Source organism: Gymnoscopelus microlampas (genome assembly GCF_963454915.1).
Source record: "Gymnoscopelus microlampas genome assembly, chromosome: 1".
NCBI classification, from domain to species: domain Eukaryota; kingdom Metazoa; phylum Chordata; class Actinopteri; order Myctophiformes; family Myctophidae; genus Gymnoscopelus; species Gymnoscopelus microlampas.
This window is the reverse complement of record NC_139962.1, coordinates 14,572,483-14,590,773: the sequence shown is the minus strand read 5'-3', so window position 1 is coordinate 14,590,773 and position 18,291 is coordinate 14,572,483. Positions and strand designations below refer to the sequence as shown.

The following is an 18,291-nucleotide window of genomic DNA, read 5'->3' as shown; positions in this document are numbered from 1 at the left end:
GTTGTTAACTAGTTGTACGAACTCTTGTTTTAGTTTTGTATTGTTTTATTGGATCTTGTTTGGTCGATACACTTATTTGTCTGAGCTCGTGCTCATTTGATTTTGCTATTTTGTCTCATCTGTTTAAGAAAGTAGGTAGCTGATATATTGCACTTTTACCTTAGCGCTAGGTATACTCTTGGTTGCTTGTTTTTTTGCAGGAAATGCACTTAAGACTTCTGGTGATTAGTAGTTTTCGTTCCCTACCTATGTTGAATACACTTATTGTAAGTCGCTTTGGATAAAAGCGTCTGCTAAATGACTGTAATGTAATGTAATGTAATGCTCTGGGTGGCTCTGTGATGGAGACAATTTGCATGAAACATTTTTTAGACATGGTCCTCTGTAAATCCGGGCCATTTGAAAAGGTCACTTTTTTCTAGTGGTGCACCTCCTACTGGCTCCAATACAGGTCTCCGCCAGGTCAGGTAGGTTATTGTGGCCTCGATCCTGGTGGCGCTATAACAGGCCAATGTGAAAAGGGTCCCATTTGTTCCTCAACATAGTGTGAATGTGCGTGCAAAGTTTGACCGGAATCGGACGCTGCGTTCATGATTTGCGCCATTTTGTTCAAAACAAGCCACTACTGCAAACTTTAGATGTGAATCTTAGCCAATCAGGATGGAATATGAAAAATCAAACAGATCCGTCTTGATCACATGCGAGATCATGTATACCGATTTGCGTGAAATTTGGATAAAATGGGAAGGAGTAATATAAAAACATGTGTTTTACATAAGTCGCCCTCCTGGTGGCACTATAAAAGGCAGATGTGAAAAATGCACGGCAAAGGTTTTTCCTTGGCCTCTAGGGAGTGCGCATACAAAGTTTTACACAGATCTGTGCAGTTATAGGTAAAAACACGAATCGGCCTGTTATTGCGCCACCATGAGGCTGATTTAAAAATGTTCAAGTGGCATTTCTTCCTTGGCATAGTGGGAATGTGCGTGCGAAATTTCACGGATATTGCATGCTGTGTTCATGATTTGAGAGCACTACTGCAAACTTTGGAAGCCATTTTCAGCCAACCAGGATGGAATATGAAAAATGAAAGACCCTTTTTGTTTAATGACTATAGAGATACTGTGTAGCGATTTGCGTGATGTTTGGACAAAATCGGTAGGAGTACTGTCAAAAAATTGTTTAGCAAAAAGCGCCCTCTATAACAGGCGCTATAACAGGCCCATGTGAAAAATGTGGGGCAGAGGTTCTGAATTGGCATCCAGGGAGTGTGTGTGCACAGTTTCGCTGCGATCAAGCCAACAGTGCCGGAGATTAGCTGTACACAGAAAGACAGAATGACACACGGACGGACGGACGGACGGACAGGGTGCAAAACATACTCTCGCCATGCCTTTTGGCCTGGCGGAGACTATAATAGCTACTTGAGCATGCTGGCATTTTTTCTTTATATGTGTTTCACCCAACTAAATAACCTCTTTGGCAGAAATACTTTTAAACTAAAATAAATAACACTTAAGGTGTAGATGATGTGAGTAGTTAAAGGTAGGGTAAGTGATATTGTTTGGTTAAAACAAAAAGTCTTTTGTTAAAAGGTTTAAGCTATATTCTGATAGTAATCATTGCTATAGAGTGTTTGTTCAGTAACAGGAGTCTCCCCGTCTCTCCAGCTCTTTAATAAACAGAAAATCAATTTTTCGGTAGGTGTCAAAATCTCAGCCAATCAGGAGAAAGTACCCATTTTTAAGCTTAATTTGTATAGTGTTCCAGTTCTAATTTTGCATGCTCATTTCTTAGTGTCATCACTTCCAATTGCACTTGTTTAATCTGTATCCTGATTGAGTTCTCTGTCCTGGTTGGATAAAATTGGAAATGAAACTGAAACGAAAATGCATTTTCTGTTTAATAAAGAGGTGGAGAGACAAGGAGACTCCTAATACTGAACAAACACTCTATAGCAATGAGTACTATCAGAATACAGAGCTATTTAACAATTATTTTAACCAACGCAAATCACTTACCCTACCTTTAAAACTGTTTCCTAAGCATTCCAACTCCAAGTAGTCTACACTGTAGCTTAAAATGTGTGTGTGATTGTGAACAGTGATTTTGGAAGGCATGATTGCAAGATACAGTATAATATAGCTATATTTATTTTATTTGTATAAATACATCTGTCTTTCATTCAAAGGGATTTAATCAAAGCTGCTATCTAATAGGCCAGGGCTTATTATCTCAATACTTGAGGCTGAAGGGATGGAAGGTATAGGACCAGACAGTCGACAACAATAAGAAGAAAACAAATGGCTATTGGGGGAAGAAGTACTCAAATATTTTACTGAAGTAAAAGCAATACCACAATATAAAAATACTCTGTTACAAGTAAAAGGCCTGTGTTCAAAATGTTACTTGAGTAAAAGTACAAAAGTATTGGCATCAAAATGTACTTGAAGTACCAAAAGTAAAAGTACTAACATTTTTGAAAATAGCAGATCTACAAGCCCACAATGCGTCGCATCAATAGCCAAAGTTTAAATAGGGCTGAATGTATGTTTTATGATATAATACTTCATATCTGTCAAGAAACACATTTTTTTAAATAATTGTAGTGGAGTAAAAAGTACAATATTTGCCTCTGAGATGTAGTGGAGTAGAAGTAAAGGTACTGAAAATTGAAAATACTCCTGTTAAAAAATACCTCAAAATTGTACTTATAGTACTTGAGTAAATGTACTCAGTTACTTTAGGCTACACCATGGGGCTGTGTCACTTTAATTTTTAGACACAGTCTCATGGAAGGAATGGGAGGGGATGACAACTCTGTGAGACATACATTGTCATACAGGGTATATTTACAACGACATCATCTCCTGGGCCGTTTTCAGGAGAGGATTCCCATGTTTTAAACATGTAGGATATGTTAATGTGAACGTATTATTTGCAAAGCTTCTGTCAGAGCACCTAGCTTGTTTTGGCTCTAAAAGAGGAGACATAGCTTGTATAAAAGGATTCCTCTTGAGACGTGGGGATTTTTCCTGAGGAAAACAGAAAAAGGAAAGACTCTGGTAAGACGTTACAGTAGATATATAGTTTGTGAAGTAGCCTGTCGTTTACATTCCAAGGTAGCCCGTATCCAGGGTTGCCAGGTCTGCTTATTATAAGCGACTTTGGGCTTGTAAGCTGCTTGTAAATATTGGTGGTTGTGGTTTTTTGGGGCTTATTCTAATGTAGTTGCTTATTTGGGCTTGTTTCCTAATCATTTTCATGTGAAGGACCCCCAATTTAATATGTATTTGTCTGCAGGCCAGGGAGGGACCCCCATACAAGATTTGAGTTGTTAAAATGTTTTTAAAATATTCCAAATTTTTTACATTTTCTTCAAGATTTTTTTTTGGTGAAAATAGCAGATCTACAAGCTCGTGTTGTGAGCTTGTAGATCTGCTATTTTCAAATAGCTGTTGTAATATAGGTTTAATTAAAGCCAGGGCTCATGTAGCTTTTGGGCTTGTTTTCATAGACCTGGTTGCTTGTTTCTCTCGCAAAACCTGGCAATATAGCCTGTATCGCTCACAGATGAATTAAAGTGCGTGCCTGCGTGACCTCCACGAAAATATTTCAGCAACGTGTAAACAATTATAACATTTCTTCCTTTCTAATACAAATTACATACATTTTTACTGACCCATTAGTTATAGTAAGTGCAATGGCTTTCAGCACCAAGAAATGCACATACATGCAGACCATTTATCAAGGACAGGGCAAGAAACGCTACTGCGTAGTTTGAAACCAAGTGCGACGCAAAGTGAAGGATAGCCTATATTGAGTTGCTTGGCTGTCACGATTACAAATTTAAGTTGACGATTAATTGTCATACAAATAATTGCGATCAACGATTTAATTGTGTTTTTGGCCTTGGACATATGGATGAAAATGACATTTTTGTTTTCCTTTTTCCTTCTAAGCTTAAGCTGTAATAAGAACATTGCACAGGACAGATATGACAAATTAAATATACAAAGAAATTAGTGACATTTGATAATTATGCTTAAATATAAAATAAAATAAATTGTGGTAATAGCTGATCTACAAGCTTACAACGCCCTGTTGTAAGCTTGTAGATCTGCTATTCCTGCTTTTTTTAATATGAAAATGTACAAAATGTTTCAACAAAACAATTTGATTTTGCAAAAAGAATTGCGAATATCTCAAATAATTGCGATTAGACGATTATGTAATAATTGTGACAGGCCTAATCACTACTCTTCATTACTTTTATAACAAAATGTTTTTAAAAAAAAACACAATATCCCTCAAAGGTGCGTGATGGAGTATATTAGCCTACTCATCAGGAGGATAAACTTGAAATATTTATTTCATTTACAAATATTAAATATTATACTCAAGCTTTGAGCAAATAAACAAAACAAAAAAAATCCTGTATTACAGAAACAAAGCTTCATTACTGAAACTATATATTCATTGACTGTCTCTGTTTTGCAGGTGTATAAAATGGCAACCTCACGCAGTCTCTTTGTGCTCTGGCTTGCCATGGTCATTGGCACTGGTCAGGGATGCCCCGAACTCTGTTCCTGCTCAGACAAATATGGACGTCAGTTTGCTGAATGCTCTTATAAACACTTGACTGAAGTCCCTGACAGATTGCCGACCAATGTCACCATTCTGAGCCTCTCTGCCAACCGAATCACTATGATCACGCTTGGATGTTTCGAAAATGTCACCCAAGTGACATCCCTTTGGATGGCCAATAATGCGATAGTTTCCATCGAGGAGGGGTCCCTCACGCCCTTGGTTAACCTGCGTAACTTTGACATCAGTTACAATCAGATCGTAGATTTCCCCTGGGAGGATCTCCAGAACCTCACATCTCTGCAGCTGCTTAAGATGAACCACAATGAGATGGTCAGTCTGCCAAGGGATGCCTTCTCCAACCTCAAAGACTTAAGGTCTCTCCGGCTTAACAATAACCAGTTCATCACCATCGCCCAGGGAACGTTTGACGGGTTGATATCCCTGTCACATCTGCAGCTCTATGACAACCCATTTGCATGCATCTGCTCCATGGACTGGCTGAGGGACTGGATCTTGAAGACCACCATCTCCGTCCCGGAGCAGAATTTCATCACATGTGCGAGCCCGCCGCGACTTAAAGGGGAAATGATTGTGAAGTTACCCGAATCAAAGTGCATGAGCCCTAATGTTACAATAATATCTGAGCCAAACATTCATAATACAACCCTTCATGAGGATACTGTGTTGATCTTGACCTGTGAATTCAAGGGAAATCCCAAACCAGCGGTCATATGGAAAATTCACTCACAGAGTCAGAAGAGAGAGTTAGCTTTGTTTTCTGAAGAGGATGACTCGGCAGAATCAGCTGAGGCCTTATTGGACAATGACCAATTTCAAGTATTTAGTAATGGAACTCTTGTCATATTACACCTTAGTAAAAAAGACGGTGGGAATTATAGCTGCTCAGCTACAAATGAATTTGGTAAAGCAGAGGAAAGTGTCTCTTTGCAGGTGATGGCTTTGCCACAGCCCACACCTGTAAAGACAGTAACTGTGGTGGCCATTTTGACTAAGATCCTCCCATCTATACAATCAGTAGCTAAAACATCTATTTTCCAAACTTTTCATCTACCTAATTTGGAGAGAAAAGGTATTGTCAATGTTGTTCCCTCTTTTCAGCCTGTCCTTCCATCCGTACAACAACCGGCAGCTAAAACGTCTATTTTCTATTCTTTTCATCTGCCTAATCTGGAAAATAAAGATATCAACATTGATCCGTCTTTTCCGCCCGTTACTGAGATAGACACTGAGCATTATAAGCAGGCGCCAACTCGCCCGCCGCATGCTAGCAAATGTGGTTTGACCCCCAACACCCAATACATTTCTAACCACGCATTCAACGGCAGCCTGGACGACGTCAAGCAGTACACATTTGACTTTGGTGTTATCGCCTTAGGGGTGTCCGAAACAGAGGCGAGAGTGCGCATCAACCCACTGCTCATACCCAAAGTCAAGGCCAGCAGCCACCATGCCACCTCAGAGGGCCTACAGACCAATGATCCAGAGCCTGATGAGTCGTCGGAGGAATCGCAAAAACTCGACGCTTCCTTGTATCTGTGCATCACCGCTGACCACAAACACTCTGCTGTCCAGTGGTCCAGGATTGAAGATGGCCTCAACACGTATCTTTTCCAGGGCTTACGTCCTGGTACCAACTACTCTCTCTGTCTCACTTATAGAGGTCACGACTGCGAGGTCCGAGTCCTTTTCGCCACCAGGAGAAGGGTACCCAACTTATTGATCATCATCTCAGTCAGCATATGCCTCCTGTCTGTGTCCACCGTGCCTCTCCTCGGGGCAACATGCTTCCACTTGGTGTACAAATACCGCACCAAGACCTACAAGCTGATCATGAAGGCCAAGGATCAGTATCACGTCGAGAGGAAGCTCACCACCCGCTTCCACACGCCGTACACAGAGTCTCAGAGGAACATCAACGGTAGCGAGCTGGAAGAGGGGGAGGCCGAATCAGAGAGCAGGGATGGGGGGAAAGAAGACGACATGGAGGGAAGCGTGGTGACGGAGTCCTTCACTCTGTCACAGTACAGGGGGAACATGGATGACTGTGAAGAAGGCTCTGAGTACAGTGATAGGTTACCGCTAGGAGCAGAGGCAGTCAATATCACAAGTAACTACAAATATCCAATTCACTGATCTAAATGCTTTGCACTGTCGTAAACGTGCCAGTTGCCACTCAAGCTTATAGGTGCAAGTCTTTACATTCACATTGTAGGTGTGTAGTGGCTGCACATGCAAGTCCAGCAAGTGTTAGAAATATAAGCTGCAATTTTAGATCACCAACAATGGGAAGCAACTAATGGTAAGGTCAGAGCCACGGTGCACGCGGGTGTAATGAAATGGATGTCATGCAGGGACTGCCCTGAGAAAAGAAAGTGTGGAATCCTATCATATCTGAATGTTTTGAACAAAGTGTTGTTTTAAAGAATCAATGGGTCTGTAGTTGAGTGGAGTTCTTTGTCAAGTACTAATGTGCACTTCCTTTGAAAATAATTGTGAAGTTAAAAGCAGAATCTCAAGTTCAATGGGTCTTCTAATAGTGCTCTCTGTCAAGCTCGTAAAATGTCGCTACACTGTAGGTCAGAGTTACAATATTATCCATGTTAACTCTGACAAGGAAAGAGATAATCTTGAACACGTTTCAGTGTTGTTCTGTGGTATACTGTACCCGCATGCTGTTAAGAGTATTTCAAGGTAATGTGTCAGTAACATTGTGGAACCTTGCCCTTGTCTCCACACCACAGTAACCTTTTCAACATTGTGATCCTCAATGTTAGGTCAGTGTATTTTGTGATAAAGGTGAAATGTATTTATTTAAATACCTAAATATCCTCACTAGACACTTTCCCAAGATAATGTGCCTCAATCAATAAAGCTTTCTCAAAGAAGTACTTAATCACTGTTTCAGTGTGACTCTCTCTCTCTCTCTGAGTAACCAAAGCATGGTTAGGAATAACTGATAACTGTAGCTACTGTTATCAGTTGTGAAGAGTGTACATAAATGAAAGCAGGACAACAATGTGTCTAGTTCACGTCATGCCCGGGTCATTACAACACGGAAAAACAGAAATCGTTCAAACTGGAATGGATGCAAAATGAAAGAAAACTGGGAAAATAGTTTAATGATCAAATAAAGTTAAGTGTTTTATATTTACTTGAGTGAGTAACAAGCAAAATAGGCCAAACTAACAAATAACACTTGCAGCAGAGATTATTTTGTATACTAACTAAAATCATACCCCACATCACATATATTGTACAAAATAAATTGATGACCATTACTGAGCAAAGGGTACATAGAATATTCAATTTATCCAAATACTGCCCTTGTCTTTACTGTCTGAAGAAAATAATAAAGTGATTTGTAAAAAAAAAAAAAAAGAAAGATTTATCCAAATACTAGACCTGTTTCTGTAAAAAGAGAAAGTAACATGGATAAAACATGGATCTCTTTCTCTAGACTAGTGCAGTGCCCATTCGAGTCATGGCCGGGGATACAAGAGAACACTTTTACGAAGTGGGCCCTGTGCAAATCTGTATGTATCATTCATGTCATTAATTCATAACACACCAAGTATCTTTTGCTGCATTATTTGTATTTGGCGTTTTATTGTACAGAGAGAAAGGGAAATGAGGGTAGAGAGTACAGGATCACATGACAATACAGCCATGAGACGTATTTGAACCTGTGATGCCACAAGCAGATCTGTGCATAACGTCATAAGCCATTCAGACTGATAGAGCAAGCATCCTTTGATACGGGATCTCAGTTATCTGGAGTGGCTGCAGTGTCAGCGGCTGGTATGCTGCCATCCTTGGGGCTGAGGTTGTTGTTTCCGTTTCCGAGGCTCTCGGACGAGTGCAGCTGAAAGTGCTTCCTGGAGCCCAGCAGGGAGGGGTTGTTGACCAGGGTGTAGACGAGCCTCCAGCGGGCATGGATCCTCTTGCTGTGGGCTGCCTTGTTCTGCCTCTTCTCCTGCTGCACCATCTGGATGCCTGAAAGCAAAATAAATCAAATGCTCCAAAAATGTACTTAAGTACAGTACTCGAGTAATTGTACGTAGTTACTGTCCACCACTGGCTGTTAGGAACTGACAGCACCGGATACTCAGTAAAAGCCTCATTATTAATTTACCCAAATGAACCATAGCATCCCTATTCTGGGCATGTCATAGTAGGCATCAGAACTATGGAGTAGAGATTTGGTGTAGAGGGGAAAAAAAAGACTGTACAGACCTCTGGGAGTCAACGAAGTATATACATGTATGGTTTAATTCGTTATTTTAACTCTGAGAGTGCATATATAACATTGTAAACTCTGTGAGTTACAAATGGATAATTTAACACTGAGGATTTTACTGCACTTACTGTAATATAAATAAGTAATGGTCCGTACATTTTGTGAAACGCTGATGGTGACTTGCTCTTTATTTAATTCTAATCCATTTTGTGCAAAGTCTGGGATTTGGGATTTGTCTATCAGTTATCCCTCATTTGTGCAGTTACCTTTTGGAATCTTACTTTGAATTTGATATTTTTGCCAAAGATTTGCTTTTTGAAGCACATTCGTCCTCACACACTGATACAGGTGGGGTCAAGGGTCATTGAAAATGTTTAGTATTGTGTAAAGTATTTATATCATGGATTTTTGTGTGCACATCTGTCCTGTGTGAACACATGTTTTTATATCAAGCTGGTTCAAAGCTGAGGAGGTTCCATGCACCTCATGGTACTCTATAGCACCTCAAAATCCCTAAAATCTAAACTACAGACCTCTCAAAACAAACTAATCAGACGACTACTAGACCTCACACCTAGGACTCACCTAACCCCTGCTCATTATGCTGGGGTGGGATGGCTCAGGGTAGAGGACAGAGTACAGCAACTTGCAATGGGCCTTGTTTACAAGATACTCAAGGGACCAGTGCCCATGTACCTGTCAAACTACTTCAAAAGAGTGAAAAACGCCCACAGGCACAACACCACCAGAGGGAGGTCCACTGATCTGATTCCCCCCAGATTCGGCACAAACTTGGGGATTGATTAATTCTACTATTATACACCACCTACATGTGGAATGCCCTACCACCAGCCATTAAAAAGTGCTACTCCCTACTCTCCTTGAAAAACACCAAAAAGAGCATCTGTCTGCAAACTTGATTCATACTTAGCTCACAACACGTCACAGCCTGTGTCTCTCTCTGTGTGTGTGTGTGTGTGTGTGTGTGTGTGTGTGTGTGTGTGTGTGTGTGTGTGTGTGTGTGTGTGTGTGTGTGTGTGTGTGTGTGTGTGTGTGTGTGTGTGTGTGTGTGTGTGTGTGTGTGTGTGTGTGTGTGTGTGTGTGTGTGTGTGTGTGTGTGTGTGTGTGTGTGTGTGTGTGTGTGTGTGTGTGTGTGTGTGCGTGTGTGTGTGCGTGTGTGAACTTGACCTACCTTCCTCTGCATCCCGTATTTTCTGTACAGCTCCACCACCCTGGACCATGAGGTCCAGCAGCAGTCCACAGAAGGCCTTCATCACCGGGTGTGACTGGCTGACCTCAACCTTCAGGTAGTTGGTGTAGTAATGATATGCTGCGCGGGCACACACATTATAGCGCTAGTCTGAAGAACAGACTGATGTCATATGGGTTTACAAAAGGCTGTATATATGTTTCGATATGGATAAGCATTGCATTGGTAGTTATTTGAAGGCATTTCTATTCTATCAGAGTTAGTCAGTTAGGGTATTCAACAGAGAGAGATAAAGACAGACACAGTGAGAAAGAGACAGTCAGAAAGAAAGAAAGACAGACAGACAGAGAGAGAGAGAGACTGGAATAGTCTGAACCGCAACACAGGATGTTATTATTATGTTACTATGATAAACTAAACTGACAGAGAGGGCCTGAAAGTTTAAAAATTCAAAATAATATCCTAAGTTAAATAAAAAATACATGTAAATCAGTGGTGCTGACAGGCACAAACACAGCGAGGACTGTCTGCTCACCACCAGTGACCGCAACAAGAGTTTCTGTTCCGTGTTAGCCATTCTGGCAACTTAAAACGATCCCATTGAATGGGCAGGGACTTCAACTTAGGAGTCTGTTTACACCAAGAGGATAGTATCAACCATTAATTAAGGAACGTAGAGCATGCACATGGACTCTGGTGAACAGCTGCAGGACAAATAGAAGATCAGCGTAAACATAAAAATAGAGTCTGCACTGCAGTTTGCACTCTGATGAAGATCCTTTGGGGATCTAAACGTTGATCTGCGATGTGAGCAGTGAGAACTAACAGTAACAGTGTGGGGACTCTATTTTTATACAAGCTGTGATTAAAAAACAAAGAAAAGTTAGAATCAGGTGGATCTAGGGATCGCCATGGCTCCAAAGTTGATCTCGGACTTCATGCGGCCAGCCTGTGACACCAGTTATCTATGACATCTATCTCTATCTATAACTCACAAAATATGTGTCTGTCTGTCTGTCTGTCTGTCTGTCTGTCTGTCTGTCTGCGGTGCGTTTTGCACTCAAGGGACCACAATGGAAATAAGCTTTCAACCTTTTTGTGTTTCATCCTTTTGACAGATACGTACAAATATATAGTATGTTTTTGTCAATAAAAACATCAATCAATCAATCAATCAATCAATCAACCCCTCCAAACTAGGGGTCATTGAAAAGAAAAAGGTTGAGAATCACTGGTGTACTGTATGTACCTGGGTCATATGTTTCAGAGGTACGGTGCAGCAAGCTGATGTCAATACGTCCAAGATGGAGGATGTTGAACAGAGCCGTTATCACCATTCTCCATATGGCAACAACCAGCCCTACCACAATGTTGATCAGGTAGAGCAGATAGGTGAACAGGAACAGACTGCCTCTGTGAACAGAGATTACAATCAGTTGAAATTTATTTAGTTGAGTTAGTGTTGAGGACATTCAAGTTGATAGCAAAATATGGAGTTTTCATTTAAGTCCAGAAAATACCTATAATATCACAAGAAGTAATAAAGCAAATACCTGTTATCCAGATCTGTGGTGCCAGCGTCCTTTTTGATAAATGCAAACTTAGTGACCACATGTTGAAGAGCTGTAGCCAGTACCAACGTGACCCAGACTGGCCTGGTCTCACACACACACACACACACACACACACACACACACACACACACACACACACACACACACACACACACACACACACACACACACACACACACAGTTATTTTATTATTTACTAATATTACTAGGCCTATTGTTGCTTCATTGGTGTGTGTGAGCGTTAGTGTAGCTTTAAACTTACACTCAGGATTTCACTGTATGGAAGGCAATTAACAGAACACAAAGTGACATTTAACCACTTGCATCCATATTCTGGGGGGGGCGGTGTTAGCTCACCATGCCTTTGCAGCCATTTGGAAGAGAATGAGGTTCCGGCCATAGAAGATGGGGATAATGATCAAGAAAACCAAAAACACGAAGCAGATGAAGAACACAAGAGTCTGGATTACCATTCCTGTCAAGAGAATACAAAACAATCCATCCTTAATCTAAAAGTAAAGCCATCAATTAGGATAATTTATAGTCAGTACACTGCACACTGATCAATAACTGAACTGTCGATAGATATCTTCATACTCTATAAAACATGTGAAATTGCACTGTGAGTTTTGGGGGGAAAACGTGTTGGCGTGCTTTGTGATCTATGTCCAGGGGATGCGTGTCCCATTACATAAGCTTGTGCATGCCTGTCACACTGTTGCCCACGTTTACTTGAGGGGGAAAATTCATTCACGTAATTAACGCTTAATCCTCACCATGAACTAATGGTGAACTTAGCCAAGTGTGATATATCATTAGTTAAGAACGTTATTCCATAGTTCCACTTCTATACCCAGGATGTGTGCTCATAGGCGGACTAGCGAGGAGAGTCAGTCTCTGAAGGACCACCAGAGACCGACCCTCCTCGCTACTCCTACCCGCCTATGAGCGCTCATCCTTGGCATAAAATTGGAGCTGTGGAATACAATCCTTAACTAAGTCATAATGACTTCACCATTAGTTAATAGTGAGGACCAGGAATTAATGATGATTTCTTGATAAATTCATGATGAATTATTTAATCTTTAATTAAGCGTTAATTACGTGTATGAATTTGCCCCTTCAAAGTAAGTGTTACCAATATATTGTTTGGATGAAGTATATGATCTTAGTTTGATTTTACCTATGCAGATGATTGAAGCCTGGTACCCTGTCAAGCCCATCCAGCAAACAATGCCAGGGTTGGATGGGCGGATTGTCTTCTGGCTGTTATAAATGCTGTAAATTTCTCCCTTATAAAGTCCTTTTAGGTTTGATCTGAAATGGAGGAAGTGGAGGATCCAGTGATCATTGATGTGATACATGATGGCTCTAGAGACGGTCTAGACAAGAGTCTACCCAAGGGTTGTGCAATGTGCATACACAGGAAAATCATGTAACATGTAAGCAAAATGATTTTGCTATATGTAGCCTACACTCGACTAAAATAACACTGAGGATTCCAATACAATCGTCACAGTTTTATAATGGGGAGATTTTTACAGTCTATGCTCACTGCCAAGTTGTGATAGTCGAAAGTCCTAGACGTTATTCAAATATGTAATAATATACAGCAGGTAAATTCGGCCATGTCATATCACATAGATTACAACACAAATCAATGTTGGTAATGTATTAGAACCACAAAGGAAAAAAACGTTCTAGCTTAGATAGACCTGCATTATTTCAGGAAGAAATTAAAACAAAGTATACTGCTAAAAATGGTCATGATGACTTAAATATATGAATGAAAATGACCTGTATCTGAGAGATGTTAGACATACAATATCATATTGATGAGTCATTTAAATGGATGGTAGACACATATTCTGGATATGCATGAGGAATCAAAGTAGCTACAAACCTATGAAGTACCATTGATCGCATGAGCATGACCAGACTGACGATACACGATAATGTCATCGCACACAGGTAGCACACTGTCAACGACAATAACATGGTATGAAGGGATAAAACGGATCTGCATGAAATACAAGATCTAGGGTCCATATTCACGTTACATCTTACTAATACGTATTGGTCCAAGTGGGGAAATTCAAAGAAATATAAATTTGGTTCAGTTGTCATCCATTTACAATGAATGCAAACAATTACCCACCTTCCAACAACCAAGTATAGAAAGTCACAATTTTGACAACCTCCATTCTGTCGTCATCTAGGACGATGTCAAACCCAAGCAGCAGGAAGGCAATGTTTTCATCAATGCCAGCACGGACAATATGGAGAGTAGGAATAACCTGAATGACCAGCAACAATGCCATCTGAAAGGTGACAAGTTGTACATTTACAGAGCTGTAGGAGGTCATGTTCTTTTAATTCACACATGCTTCCTGTTGCAAAATAATATATATAAGATAAGATACTGTAAGATAAGATAAGACTATTAATGGGCAATATAGTGTTCTAGGTGCATAGAGTGTATTCTACTCTTGGATAACTTACATGATAGATTGCCACAAATGCAACAAATGCTGAGATGGACAACTTGAGGGGAAAACAGAATACTAGAAGAGAAACGACATTTTTACTAACTATGAAAACTCAGATAGTTACAGTTACAGTTACATCTATTACACTATTACAAAAATCAACAACTAAACAAATATTTGTTTGGAAAGACTCACCTTTCTCTGGAGTGTAAATGTAACTCTTTACTGTATCTGCTACTCTTTGAGACAGTGTTGCTTTGTCTGCGCTTGTAGAGCTGAATAAACACAGGAAAATAATATTTAAAGTGAGCCATGTGATCCAGCAGTGCATTTCACATTTAATTTAAATGCAAATGATGTATTCACTATTACTGGTCCAATTTTATATCTCTGATTTATATATCTGATTTCATAGGTTTATACAATATACTTTTGTATTCATATGAAGAAAATCAACACAACATACAGTACTGTAATCCAACAACACAAGAGTAAATGTATCTTTTATATGTTCACCTGGGGGTTGATGACTTTTTCTTTAGAAGGGATTTCACATAGGCCGTGTAGTAGCTGCTGTCAAGGTCCTTGGAGCAAAACACACAATAGTTCTTATTGTCAACTCTTTCTGCTTCGTACTCATACAGCTTCAGACATTCACAGCTGCACAGTAGTACAGCCCTATACGGTCACTGAGCAGCCCCACTAGAGCAGATTTGGGATAAATCTTACCCTTATGCCTTTTTGGATTTTGTACTATTTTGGAAAATATCTTGAAATAGTTAAAATAGCCAATCTACATCGACACGTTGTGAGCTTGTAGATCGTCTATTTTCACAATTTTTAAATGTTTTTCAATATAGTAAAAAATGCCAAAAAAGTTTAGGCATAAGGGGTAAGGCAAGATAGGGCCCCAAGTGCCAAGGGCAACTTGACAGTGGTTGTTAAGGGTGAGAGCATTGCTTCGCCATCGCAGAGAAATTCTTTCTGACACCAGCAGGGGTAAAACGGGCTATTCATATGAACTGTCACTTGAACTCACTTCCTATATAGACTCAATTTCAGAACAGGAAGCTGCACCCTTGGTTTATACTTGGTCCCCTCTTTTTTCCCTCTGTACAAAATGTGTGGCTATTATGAACAGAATAGAGACACTAGAGTTCATGTGGTTAAATTAGATAAAGTGGCATTTTGAAATGATATAACATTGTTGTCCACGTCCAAGATGAAGCATAATCAGACTTTTCTCACCTCTTCACATTTTGGTCCTTTGACAAATAGCAAAGGAAACTGCACACAGAGAAATGCCAGGCAAGCCAATTGTGGGAGACTTGCAAGCAGGGCATAATACTTATAGAACTGCGGAGAAGAAATGGGACAATTTCAACTGTGCTAAATAATTACATAACAGTCCTAACCATTGTATAATATAAGGTGAACTTATGTGCCTCTCTTAGATATCTTACCTCAGGGGTTTTGGGACAGTCAAACTTTTGCCAGAGTAAGACTCCAAAGTGACTCAATGAAAGCAGCCCACCAAACGCATAGCCTGCGTTGTTTTGCAGTGTACCACAGACTATTAATGGGTAATATAGAACTGGATAGTAGAAGATGGCAATAACCTTCATGTACTCTGAAAAACAGAATGTGAGATATATTATATTTCTGTTTGGGAAACTTCCTATTTTTGGGTCAAAGCTAAACCAAGAAATACAGTTTATTACAGGTTATTTATACAGGTATTTGCAAGAGGTGGTTCTATAGAAAAAAGACCAAACCACAGAGGTCTTCACCTTTGATTTCTGCTGGAGTGTCTTTGGAGAAAGGGAGTGGGTCGGGAGAAAGCACTAACACTGCCAGCTTGCTATAGATCAGCCCAAAGACGGCCATTGCTATGGCTTTGTTCTGGGTCTGGTCTAGGAAGTTGACTGGACTGTGGATATGAAGATCGTTCACCAATGAGAAAATGTAAAATCCTATGGCATTTAATCATGTCTGATTTATGACTTGTACTCACCAAAAGATACTAGCAGATCCTCTGGTGAACCCCTGGCATAGTCTGTTTTTCCTTGTGAGGGCTGCCAGGATTAGCATGACAACAAACTAGGGGAAACATACAGTACATGTATAAAAGCATGGACCACCTCATACCTCTGTTTTTAAGGCCAAAGAAAACCAAGACTTCGGGTCTGGCTAAAAATGTATAGCCTAGTACTTTGTCATCACAAACAAATGACAGATGTCCAAACCAGAACATTTAATATGTGTTTTTGGCAAGCAATGCACTCTTACAAAGAAGTGTAAATTGGGCTTTACTTTCACTGTCCAAGGCACAACAGTAAATATGTGCAAAATAAAAGAAATGAAGCATTGAGTTCTGTCCATCTTCATTGGACTGTGTGGTCCCTTCCTGAGGGCAGTGGGAGGTTTTCTGTCTTCATGTGCACAACAGTAAAAACTTTAAGTCACTGTGTGCCCCCATTAAATGAGGCTCACAAAAGCAACTTAATTTCCAGAAGTACAACCCTTAAACATTGACCTAGAAATGTTAATTGGACTATTATTTTCCCATGAACATAGAGTTCCATGACCAAAGTAGAACATCCATTCAATGTAATTGGAGAAGGGCAAACTGATGTTGGTGATCTTAAATTCAATTTCTGTCTGAGGTCATTGTAGCCAACTTGATTCACCCAGATTGAATAGAATGAAAACAACAATAACAACTGAACAATAAAACAGAAACCATGGCCCCAAGAACTATGCTCAACATCTTTAAAATGTAGCCTATTCATTTCTTGAAATGTTGCATTGAGATTAGGTTGCTACGTTTCCATGGCACACTAATCCACATTAAGGCGCTAATGTTCACTTATGGTTCTTAAGGCTTTTCACCTCCCTCTTATACTTACAGATATTGACAGGATGCATATATTGAAGAGTGTGTCATCTGCTGTGGGGTCACATGGTAGAATCACTCTGAAATGGTAACAGAATAGAAGCTGCAAAGAAATAACCTTCAACACTAAACAACACCCACCAAGTTTTCCAACTTTTTTTTCTTCAATATTTGCAAAAATAGTGAAAATAGCAGATCTACAAGCTCACAACACATTGTGATGTGACATGTTGTGAGCTTGTAGATTTGCTATTTACACTATTCATCATACGGCAAACTATATACTGTAGGGCTTTAGTGATTAAGGCGGAACAGAACATTCCATCAGAAACCTTATCATTGTCATCATAGAGAGGCTAATACAAATTGGCTTGAATCAAAACTGAACACTTGCATTGTAGGTCAATATACTATACAGTACCTTGTAATATACCTGGTGGTGCTAGTAAAGTTATTTGTGTATGCAAGCTGCCAACAAAGTTTACTTGGCAATTTATCATTATAAGTTAATTCTTGTAAGAGTGTTTATAGTTATAGTTTTGTTGCAGTATCACAAATGTGATTATATTATTATATAATTTTCATTACCGTATATTCATATTGAATTCAGTATGAAAGGTAATTTGTACGTTCAGAACTAGTTTATTAGCTAATGTGTTGCCCATAATTCTGTCAGTGGTGCAATGATGAACGGAAGCATCAATCTTCGCACATTATTCAAAACTTTCTAAAGAACAATCTTTAACTGTACTCTATGGTTGTAAAAGCTGAAGTAATTTCATCCATCCTGATCCAGCATTCACAGATTTGAACATAATTTTGCATTGTCAGGCCACAGAACAGACAATCTCAAGTATTTACCTACATTCATATACACATTCATCACATTACAATTCTACACCAATGTTCAGATATTCACCCTCATGTATCATCATACTTACTCTTTTGGTGGTTTTGTCGGTTCAGCGTTGTTTGTGTACCAGTCTGAGTAGTCATAATAGCTATATTCAAAAGGCTCAGGTTCAGCTTTGGTCTGATTCATCGTGGCTCTTTGTTCAATGTAGACCAGACGAAGGCTTGGCTAGGAAAAGAGCCACCTGCCTTCAGGTAGATTTGTATTTCCCTGAAATAAAGGTTTCAGGTCTTGTCTCCTTCCAAAGACACTAAACCTGATGGTTGGTTAAACCCAAGAGATTGAGCTTCTCAGGTACTGCAGTTGTTGACGAGTACCATCAGGTAACCTCTCACTGTTGTGCTGGTGATGTAATGAGGCT

At 39.8% G+C, this 18,291-nt stretch overlaps 2 protein-coding genes across 2 annotated transcripts; one reads left to right on the top strand and one right to left on the bottom strand.

The window, feature by feature from the left end:
* Nucleotides 1-2,985: 2,985 nt before the first annotated feature.
* On the top strand, nt 2,986-7,338 carry LOC311042836 (immunoglobulin superfamily containing leucine-rich repeat protein 2-like). The gene is made up of 2 exons (XM_084053860.1): nt 2,986-3,065; nt 4,501-7,338. Exon 2 carries the CDS (start codon nt 4,510-4,512, stop codon nt 6,742-6,744), a length of 2,235 nt encoding a protein of 744 aa, XP_083909986.1. The 5' UTR covers nt 2,986-3,065; nt 4,501-4,509; the 3' UTR covers nt 6,745-7,338.
* Nucleotides 7,339-8,374: 1,036 nt separating this feature from the next.
* LOC311042826 (receptor for retinol uptake stra6-like) lies at nt 8,375-18,059 on the bottom strand (the record flags this gene model as incomplete). Its single annotated transcript, XM_084053848.1, has 17 exons — nt 8,375-8,604; nt 10,041-10,178; nt 11,308-11,471; nt 11,612-11,713; nt 11,990-12,107; nt 12,816-12,949; nt 13,536-13,611; nt 13,791-13,953; nt 14,135-14,196; nt 14,317-14,396; nt 14,638-14,705; nt 15,370-15,477; nt 15,585-15,751; nt 15,912-16,051; nt 16,136-16,221; nt 17,031-17,097; nt 17,959-18,059. The coding sequence occupies 17 exons, from the start codon at nt 18,057-18,059 to the stop codon at nt 8,375-8,377; spliced, it is 2,004 nt and encodes a 667-aa protein (XP_083909974.1).
* Between the last annotated feature and the right edge of the window lie 232 nt (nt 18,060-18,291).

Coding starts and splice junctions, on each gene's coding strand:
- LOC311042836 (XM_084053860.1), top strand. CDS start 4,510: ATGGCAACCTCACGCAGTCTCTTTGTGCTCTGGCTTGCCATGGTCATT.